Raw genomic sequence first — 10,875 nt, forward strand, 5'->3', positions numbered from 1 at the left:
CTACAGACTGTTTTTGACATTGCCAAAAACTGGACTTGGAACCTAAAACTCCTGCCATGGATACAGTCATGGATATATTTGGAGCATGCTGCACACACTGGACTCAAACACCACATACAATCAAGGACTGGGAAAATGGAAAAAAATCCCTTTCGACTTAATTTGAAAATGGAAAGACTTTAAAAGACTTTGGACCAAAAAGGACTTTATGCCTTCATTTTCTTATGTTCTAGTATTAGTTTTCATCCCCTGTGCTCTCTCTGGTCTTGCTCTGTTTTCTTGGTGTTTAATCTAATAATAAAAAAATATAAAATTTATTTAAAAATAAATACAAAGAGAAATAAGAAGAAGAAGAATCCTCCAAACAAAAAGCGCAACATCCCACCCCTTCAGCCTTGCACTGAAGCATGCACTGAGCGCTCACTCATCCATTGACAGAAACCCCATAACCCGATTAAAATGCAAAGGATTAGAGGAGCCAGGTGCTCAGATGAATTGTTTGTGAGAAAATATTGTACGTACGGGGGATGTGGCAATAGCTACACATACCTCTAGGTGGTTCGCTGTTAATCAAAGCCTTCATTGATCATTGCCTTGCCTCTCTGTCCATAACCAGCCTCTGTGAATTTTGCACAGGGGTCCATACAGTTACTTTGCATGCAGTACTGTGGGTGTGGGCTGCGTTGTTCTCAAGCAGGACGTGCTGTGAGAGTCTGATGGTGAGTCAGTAATGTGAGAATGTCACATGAGTCTGAGAACTGGACAAGGGACGCTCAGTTTTTGACAGAGAGGCACACTGCACTACGGCTAATGCTGCTGCGGTCACCTTTGTCCTTCATTTTTACCCGTGCTGCAATATGTTCTTTATAGGAATAACCTGAAACATGCTCATGCCAAATCCTCCAGTTAAAGTAGGCCTGGCCAAACCAAGCTCAAGATCTGAAGATGGGCCCCTGGGTACTGCACTTCGGTCAACCACTGCTCCTGACAGATTGGCCAAGTATCCTTGAGAGATGGTTCGAATATAGTGGAAAGATTTCCCTTCAGAAGCAATACGTATCATAAGCCTATGTAAAAAAAAACACATCAAAAAAGGCAAAAATTCTCTCATGTTGTTATGAACTATTTCTATTTCTATATGGTTCAGCATTTTTCTGTTGAAGAGACGAGACAAGGAAAAAAACAAAATGATGGGGAATATATTGAAATATAGAATATTGGTTGCAAGAAAAGACTAATTGATTCTACTCTTATAAGCATTGCCATAATACTGTTGTATATACTGTATCGTGGTGTTAATCATTTGGTTGTATTTAAGATAAGTTGTAGAAAAAGGTTCAGTTGTAGTCATCTGGACTCAGTTTCGAAAAAGCTAGACGTTAAGCTAAACGTCTAGCTTTTTCGAAACTGAGTCCAGATGACTACAACTGAACCATTTTCTACAATGGAACACTCCTGGACGAATGAGGGATTACACCGACATATTTAAGCTAAGGTAAATATTGTGCTAGAACCAATGAGTACTTTTATGGTTGCACAATGGATGCATTATTATATTATATTCAACGGAACTAAATACAACTCTTTGTACATAAACCAAATATAGCCTTGTATTGAGAAAACCAGACCTCCACCAAAGCATTACAATATTCCAATCATATTCAGTGCCACAGACAAAACATTTTGTTAACAGCTCAAGCTAATTTGGCTCTAAACATGATCATCTTTAAAATTATACGTTGGGAAATTTAAGGTGGTTCAATAACATTTAAGCATAGATTAGCATTACTTTAACCATATTCTAGTCTAAACTTTTGTAGCTCTTTCGAAACACCATAAGGACATGTCTGAGTGCTTTCACACCCAACATGCAAAATCAATTACCGCCTCATTTAGTATTTATGACCAGTGCACATATGCATGGGAAGCAAAACATGCATTTTAAAATGTTCCAGCCCACATTCAAAGGCACATTAGTTAGGAGTCTAAAAATAAGAATGGCAATGAGCAAGGCAAAGCTGCCCACGTGGAAGTAACAACAGCAAGTGTTAATGCTGCATGCAATTTCTCTGAAGTGACCTGCAAAAATCAATGAAAGCCAATCTCTCTGATACATCTATGTGACAAGAAAAAGTTGGGCTAATTTTAAAGCAATTTTAAACCACTTTGCTTGACATATACAAAAACATGTCGCTGAATGCAAATGCACATGTTGCTAAGGAAAAATCTTGGATGAAAATGTTTTCTTTACTGTACCTCAACTCCTAAAAAGCATGTATTATCTAAGAATGTAATTGAGGTAGGATATGACTTTTATCAATAATGAGCTCTCTGTGCGGAAGGCAAAGAACTGCTGTATTTTGAAGTACTAGGAAGTAGTTGACACAATGAAATATAGCTGTATTTCAGCAGCTGGAGCCATAAATGAGACAAGAACGCAAATATGACAGTTTCTAGGAGCATGTTAAACCAACATTAACAAATGACCCTGAGAGTATCGGTCTTTGAACAAAAGCATTAGCAATGTTTGCCCTTTGTTTATGGTAGTGACTTCCCATTTGTGCAAGACAAAGGGCAAACCCACAATGCTTTACACCAGTGTTTCTCAAACTGTGGTGCGCAAATTGCCTCTGGTGATATGCAGGGCCCTTTGCAATTTGAGCATGTTTTGTTTTAGAGACAAATCTGTTGTCCACCTTTTACTATTTAGTACTACCATATCCATAGTTTCATTACAAACGGTGCCATTTTGTATTATATTTGGCCCTAATTTAGGCTTAATAAAGTCCTGGTTCATACCTAAGGTGGGATTTGTTGTGAAAACTTGAAATCACTGCTACACATCAACTAAACTGAACTGCTTGGGAATTCTAAACGTCTACTTTCCATAAAACACTGAGGAATTAAAAACTGACATTAGAATGAATTGGGTGATGATTTCAATTTATACAAACCATCCGATCCATTGTTTTCTCAATTTCTCAATTATCTTTCAACAATGCTAACCACTTATACAAATTAAGGTTATTCAAGGTGCTGCAGACATTTTGTGATGCATAATGTGTCATCACCACTGTAAGTTATTTTAATTTAGAAAATTATTCTGATAACAGTACCAAAATTCTGTAAATAGATGTGAATTGTGAATTTGTGTATTGTCAAAAACAATAGCAGGACAATCAATAGATACCACTTCCCCTCTAGCCTGTCCTCTCCATTTGCTCTGTCACCAAAAATCCAACATAACACATCACCCACTCATCAAATCCTTCAGCGAGATCAGACGACAAGAGTGACAGCTTTAGAGTAATCTTACCATTAAAATGTATGCCACACGTGGATGTGAGTTGAAAATTACCACTTAAATACGCTGCAAGTATTTTTTGTCATTATGTCTGACTGCATTGTCCCTGCCGACAGAAATTAAACAAAAATAAGTGTTGCTATAACTACACAGCACAAAATGAGCTGTAACATAACCACAACACAACAAGGCCAGGACAGGGGAAACAAAACATCTAAAAGTTATCTTGCTTGAGTGAGTGACGGTCTAAACTATCATAGTTCTTAACAAAGGAAAACTGCTCCAATTATCAATCCTTTGGGCATAAACAGACATGGCTCTCAGTGCATCAAGTTTTTTACGCACATTTTAAGTTAGATTAAGTGTAAATGAAATTGTTTGTATTTAATGAACAAAATTAATCAAAAATGTAAGTGTAATGTAATTTTCTTTTTAATTAATATGTCACAATTATTGTCAATTACAGCCATTTTGCCTCAGGAGATAATGTTTTTCTTTTCATTTTCTTAAAAAATTGATATACTGGTATCTAGGTTTAAGATTATTTCCCATTGAAGTGTCTCACCTTAATATTTTTGCCATCAAAAAGATTAGTAGAATTTATTTTTGAACTACAGCTTCTCAAAAGGTGCAACTAACCGGCGTGAGACCTTCCATACAAATGTGACTCTAGCGTAAAAAACATCTCACAAGCTCATTTCCATATGTGTGCACAATTTTATCTCACAAGATCTTGTACAATCCATCCCATACTCCTTTGTTTTACATTTAAATTAAAACTATGTAAAGTAAGTTATAGTAATAAGTATTTGAACACCCTGCAATCTTGCAAGTTCTCCTACTTAATTATGACGGGGTCTGAAATTTTCATCGTAGGTGCATTTCTACTGTGAGACAGAATCTAAAAAAAATTGCTGCAAAGAAATAAATATTTGACATCCTGAGAAAATCAGTGTTAAAGGATTTTGGCCCACTCCTCCACATAGATCTTCACTAGATCTGTCACTGAGCAACACAGAGTTTCAGCTCCTTCCAAAGATTTTCTATTGGATTTAGGTCTGAAAACTGGCTAGGCCACTCCAGAACATTGATTTGCTTATTACAGAGCCACTCCTTGGTTCTCCTGGCTGTGTGCTTCAGGTCATTGTCATGATGGAAGACTCAGCCATGACCCATCTTCAATGCTCTGACTAAGGGAAGGAGGTTGTTACCCATAACATCTCAATACATGGCCCCATTCATTCTCACCTTAATCCAGTGCAGTTGTCCCCTGTGCAGAAAATAACCCCCGAACATGATGTTTCTGCCCCCATGCTTCAGAGTAGGGATGGTACTCATCCTTCTTCTTCCAAACAGTGCGAGTGGAGTTTATTCCAAAATGTTATATTTTTGTCTCATCTGACCCATGACTCCTCTGGATCACACAGATGGTCATTTGCAAACTTCAGATGGGCCTGGACATGTGCTGACTGAAACAGGGGAACCTTTCGTGCAATGCATGATTTTAAACCACGACAGTGTAGTGTATTACATTTGAAACTGTGGTCCCAGCTCTCTTCGGGTCATTGACCAGCTCCTCCCGTAGTTCTGGGCTGATTCATCACCATTGATTCCCCACGAGGTGAGATCTTGCATTGAGTCTTCTTTAGCCTCTTCTATTTTCTAACAACTGCTCCAACAGTTGATCTTTTTTCACCAAGCTGCTTGCCAATTGCCCGTAGCCCTTTCCAGCCTCGGGGAGGTCTTAAATTTTGTGTCTGGTGTCAGTTTCTTTTGACAGCTCTTTGGCCTTGCCCATGGTAGTAGTTGGAGTCTGGCTGATTGTGGGGTGGACAGGTTTCATTATGCAGCTACAAGTTCAAACAAGTACAACTAATTTACAGTGGAAAAGTGGAGTAGAGATGGACTTTTTAAAAGCAGACTAACTTTGAGAGCTAGAATTCTTGCGGATTGGTAGGTGTTCAAATACTCATTTGCAGCAATACCATACAAATAAATTATCAGAAAACATACAATGTGTTTTTCTTATCGTTGACCAGCGTTTCCAGGGACAGCGCCTGGCTGGTGTACATTTGTTGTTGGAACACACACATTGGCTTATCTCTACACCGGATAGAGACAAACACAGGCTGCTCATGTAAAAGGGGGTTTCCCTGGCTGTATTTGAGCTGGCCACAGAAGCGACACAGAGGCCTAATTGAATTTCAAGCAGAGCAGCAAGATGTTCAGAGAAGTGGGGTCTGTCAGTGATGATAATGGAACAATTTGGCTGTCAGGTGTCAAACCGGAAATGATTCATGTGCTGTTTGAATGGTTTACTACAAAAATACCTGAACTGGGAACTATCTACTTTAGTAAAAGGCTAGTAAAAAAAAAAAATGCTTGTAAAAGATTTCCTTGTCTACCATGTACTGATCTTCTTCTGGGTTGTCATAGCAATGAAATTCTAGCAATGGAATATATATCTTGAAAACACAATTGTGTGTGGTGTAGCATAAATTATTTTAAATTCAACTTAAAACTCTTTTCTTAAAACAAAACCACAATAAACGATTGCTGTTTCTCTGTAAACCGTCACTTCCATGGTGAAGGTAATGAAACAAATGATCCAAGTCAAACACAAACCCTGAATTAGCCTATACTTCCAAAGACCTCTCATACAAGCGTGAATGGGGGCGTCTATCTGTTGGTTCTTCAGCTGTAGTGCAAATATTGGTCATCCTAATCTAATCAGTGCTGGTTTATGTGATTCGTCCATGCTTCGTTAACTTGGACCCGCCATAAGTCTCAGACATAATGTTGCTTTTAATTACACTTACATCCATACATTTTATATAGTTACAGCAGCCTAATTACACAGATGTCGACTGGGTAAGGTTGGCAGGAGCACCGAACAACAGCGTTGCTATATGGAGCAATAATTATACTGAACTTTGTAATCATGACAGCAACATGTTTTGACACACTTCTGTTGTAGGTTTAAGTGAATTTCATTTTGTACAAAAATACTAGATTTGAGGTTAAAAGAAATAAGACAAATATGAAAAAGGTCTAAAGGAATCAAAGAGGTTGAAACAAGGACTAATCCATAACCACAGAGGTTCACATGAAAAGCAGCCCAACAAGGTATTTGGATCTAAATTAAAACTACCGTCCTAAAAAGATCTAAAATGGTTCTGAACAAGGTCTTTGACTCTTGCATTATACTGTACATTACAGTAGTTTTGGAGGAGAAAAGGTCAATAAACCAAGGGGCCTCAGTGGACAAGGCTGTTACTGAACGGGAGAAAACAGACCATAACCTAGATCGGTATCTATCACAGCAGCTGGAAAAGAGAACCGCACGCCCACGCCTTTTCAAGACTCCTGAAGGGAAGTATGGGGAGGTGGAGGGAGGTGATGTGGACAGCCACACACAAGACATAGCTGGAAGACAGAGCAGAGGAGGAGGCAAAGAGGAAACGAAATACCAGGCAGAGGACAGTGACAAATCGAGGGAGCAAGCACATGATCAACATGTTGGAAGCCAGGAGCCCTTGAGACATAGCCACCAGAGAAGAAGGGAATTATGGGAGTGTAAATTAAATTACACCGGAAGGGACAGTCAGGTCTGGACCTGCTGGAAACACTGCACAAGAGGCTTGTTGTGCTGTGAGTGGGAGAAGAAGACGACCAACAGGACTTTATGAAACATGTTTTCATATCTCAAATGATTAGGTCTTTCTGGTCCTTACTTTGTGTTTTGCTGTTGTTGTTGTTGTTGTTGTTGTTGTTGTTGTTGTTGTTGTTGTTGTAATGATTGACTGATGACATTACATAAAATATTATACCTGACAAAGATATAACCAAAAAGGCTAAGTGCTACGATCAAAACAAACACTTTTGTATATACCGTAAGTGACTGTATGCTAGAATATATGTGACAGGCTTACGAACAACTGACATTAAATTATTGTGCTCAAGAGACACAGTGAAAAACAACTACTGAACCACATATTTATTCCCTGTGAGTCGTACAAAGTTAAACCCGTTTATATTGTAAACAGTTATGTAATTTACAAATACAAGTATGTTCCTACGATTAAAATTTTAAATCCAACTACCACCCGAAATGATCCAAATCCAAATTTGTCAAAATTGCCCCTTTATTAGCAAAGGATACTAAATAACAACAAAACGGTTTCAAAAAGAATGAACGAATTAATGAAAATTTATGGAAATTAACAGTAATAAAGAGGAACTAACAGGGATTTAAAGCTGCTAAGGTTTGTAAGAGTGATGTACAAAAGCATAACCACCTGAATTTATGCAAATAAATGTAAATATCTGTCCTCTCACAATCACAGCCAAGAGACGTCAAAAAAGGTTTGATGAGGAAGAAGTCCTAGGCATCCAGGCCACCAATTATGAAGTGTTGATACTGTATGTCAGTTGATGTTATATTTGTGTCTCAGGTGCTGTTGTCTCAAACATCCTCAAACTGCTGCAGATTAGTCACATCTGAGAACACATAAACGTCTCCCGCGTTAGTACTGAAGTCACTCAGACAAAGTTCATATATATTACAAAACTTTCAACGAAACACTTGTGATATAATGTTTTGTACAATGTCAATCTAATGTTTTTACAGTTAATGGGAACTCATTGGTGAGTAAATCAACCAAACGTTTGTCTGTAATGGAAAGAGGCCCTTACTGTATTAATTGTCTGAGTGGGTAGAACAAAATGATTCCGCCCCACCCACTTTTCCTTCTTATCTCAGGTGATTGCCACTTCCGTTGTAATTGCACTTCCGATCTAGAGGGAATTCCGTTGGTTAAAATAGAGAACGAGGGAAACGTCTTGCCGCTAAATTATGCTATAATTTGTGTAAAATGTCCATTGTTCATGTGACCAACAAAGCATCGATTCCCTGGGCGGCCTGAAAACAGCTTTTTAGTCAGTGTAGAACTTATTTTGTCTCAAGGTAGCTCTATGTTAACTAATACAACCGGAAGAAGGATTACGTCAGATGGCGGCACCCAGACGGGCTTTCTAAACTCGCCACATATCTGATCTTAAATTCTAAAAGTTGCAAAAAGGTGGACAATTTTCCACCCCTTTGAAACCCTAATCTAGATTAAATTTAATTTACAGCCCATAATAGTTCAAACTACTTCATCCACCAAATAAAATGAATATGCCAAAAGAATGCATAAAAATGTGATGCTACTCAAAAATGTAATACCTTGATTACCCAGACTGCCTTGCCTGCAGTGACATGTACACAACACACAAAAAACTGTTTAGTATAATATTCCAAATGCTGTCTCTCAACAATTAAATACAATAATGTACTTAAAACAATATTCCAGAAGCTTTCAGTCAAAATAATAAAATTGCCACTAATTAGTGTCAGGGAAAGCACTAACAATTATTGTTTCTAAAGGTCTTGTTTCTTTTCATTGTCCAGATGAGAGCTTTCTCAAGGAGCGGCAGTTTGATGCTGAAGGCTCGGGGTACTGTGTCTCCACAAAGGTCATTCCAACATTCAGGCAGATTAGCAATTCAGATTTGGCTAAAGGGGACTAAGAGGCTGCGATGGCCTTACTTGCATTAGCCTAGAGTGGAAGTCAGCGATCATTGAGAGCTAAGGGAATCAACATTTACTAACAATTAACGCTCATGGCAAGAATCACACAAATAAGGAACAGTCACAACACATCTGACCTTGCTCAACATCACTTGCGAGATACAAAATCACCAAAAAGGCTTTTACTGACCAGTACATTATTTCCATTTGCATGCTATTGATGCTATTATTAAGCTATAGGGTATATCTACTAATCATAACAACCAAAGTTTCCCACAGTGACTCCCCGGAAAAGCAGTCACTTGCAGTGTATTTTCAGCACCATGGACAGCCACAGTCCACTGCCCAACAAATAACAAACACATGTATAATGCATCAGGATCCAGAGGGCAACGTACTGTTATGATGTTGGAAAATAGCTGTTTACAAATGCATGGTACATTATTTTGATGTAAGGGTTTTACGTATGTGCAATTTCCTTTATTTGTTAGCCATTATTTTGATGCTAATGGTTGTAGTCTGGATTTTTTTTGGCAGAAGAGTCACTAGACCACTATGTTCCTTGCCACAACAAGTAAGCTGGGGACAATACAACAGCTGAAATTAGTAGCATAAATCACCAGTGTGTCGTAACTAAATTGAGTACTCAGCAATTGTCTAATAGTGTCACTGATGGAGCTGCTCCTCTCTCTCCAAATGCCAAATGTCAGCTCTACACTCACAAAGTAGTAGAGGAAGATTAGCTTTAGAAAAGACAGAGGAGATGCAGAGGGGGATGGGACAGTCCAGTGGTATGGCTGTCATTTAAGTGTTGGCAGGCATGACCCTTTTAGCTGTTAAGAGTAGATGTGTTGTCTGTATCATAGATGGTGGCGCATGATCCATGATTTGCTTGTTACATCACTCTATTCATCCATTCGAATCACTGATGCTCTCAATTGCATTCAGTGAAATAAACATTGAACAATCTATTCAAGCAATCAGTGTCCTTTGTGGAATTGACAAGCAACATTTTTAAGTGACTTTTATGACACACCCCTTCCTGTTTATGGATACTTTTGCGTGGCTTGTACTTTGAGCTCTGCGTGTTCTGAACGCTTTAGTTTACAGTGGGACCACAAAGTCAAAGGGTGCAGTGTGAAAAAGTCTGGAGAATAAATACTATCACTCTGACAGATGTGCCTACGTTGCCATAACAACCTTGTGCGCACTCATGCCAGGGCACCCCGTGTTCATTTGTGTGAGCGTTTCGATGACCTCCAGAGTTAGTCCTACCTTGCATTCCTCCATGCAGGTCCTGACAGAGTACACGTCTGTCTCGTATTTTCTGATGAGGGTCTCAAACTCCTCATAGTTGTCCTCCGCCTGCTGGTCCAGCAGCTGGAAAGCCTCCACACACTCAGTGCATCCCTGCTCGTCCAGGCTCGTGCAATTTGTGTTGTTCACACTCGTAAACCCGTTAAACAAATCCAAAAGTGAGTAGGAATTACAAAACGAAAGGTACAAATCACTCAGATTTACGTAGGCAAACTGTGTTCCGTTATCTCCTCGGTTGGAGAGGCCCTGGCACACGGTTTTGGCGTCCGTGAAAGTGTAGCAGTCTTTGGACACACTGTCCGGGCGACAGGTGTCCATCCGCCGCAGAGGTTTGATAGAATTCTCTAGAAAAATAGTGTTTGGGGGCTCTCCGGCAAGTCGGTAGGGGTGGGGTGTCATTTGAGGGTAGTATGGGGAGTATTCGCCCATGTCCGTGACGGCGAGCCCCTCGTCCCAGCGTTTGTCCCGGGTCCGCGTTAATTTGGCCTCCGCGCAGAACCACAAGTGATCAGAGAGCAGGACGGTGATGAAGAGCAGAGAGGCCAGCGACAGGCGCCATCTCTGGGCCCGCTCCGATTCGGTGAATGGCTTTTCGTTCTCTCGGGGCGCGAACCAGTATTTTAAGCCTTCATCATGCTGCCGACGCATCCAAGCACCCCTGGTCATATTTTAGGAAAGCGCT

General features: G+C 39.6%; 1 protein-coding gene across 1 annotated transcript in view; it reads right to left on the reverse strand.

Moving 5' to 3' along the window:
• Positions 1 to 10,875, reverse strand: part of LOC140359612 (NALCN channel auxiliary factor 1) — an 85,910-nt gene that overhangs the window by 74,496 nt on the left and 539 nt on the right. Inside the window, exon 1 of the mRNA XM_072444637.1 lies at positions 10,152 to 10,875. This exon is cut by the window's right edge and continues 539 nt beyond it. Within this exon, the coding sequence (XP_072300738.1) occupies positions 10,152 to 10,859 (708 nt within the window). The 5' untranslated portion in view covers positions 10,860 to 10,875. The remainder of the gene's footprint in view (positions 1 to 10,151) is intronic.

This window comes from Eucyclogobius newberryi, unplaced genomic scaffold (assembly GCF_026437365.1).
Source record: "Eucyclogobius newberryi isolate DKJ021-1_F unplaced genomic scaffold, fEucNew1.0.hap1 SCAF_14, whole genome shotgun sequence".
In the NCBI taxonomy this organism is placed as follows: domain Eukaryota; kingdom Metazoa; phylum Chordata; class Actinopteri; order Gobiiformes; family Gobiidae; genus Eucyclogobius; species Eucyclogobius newberryi.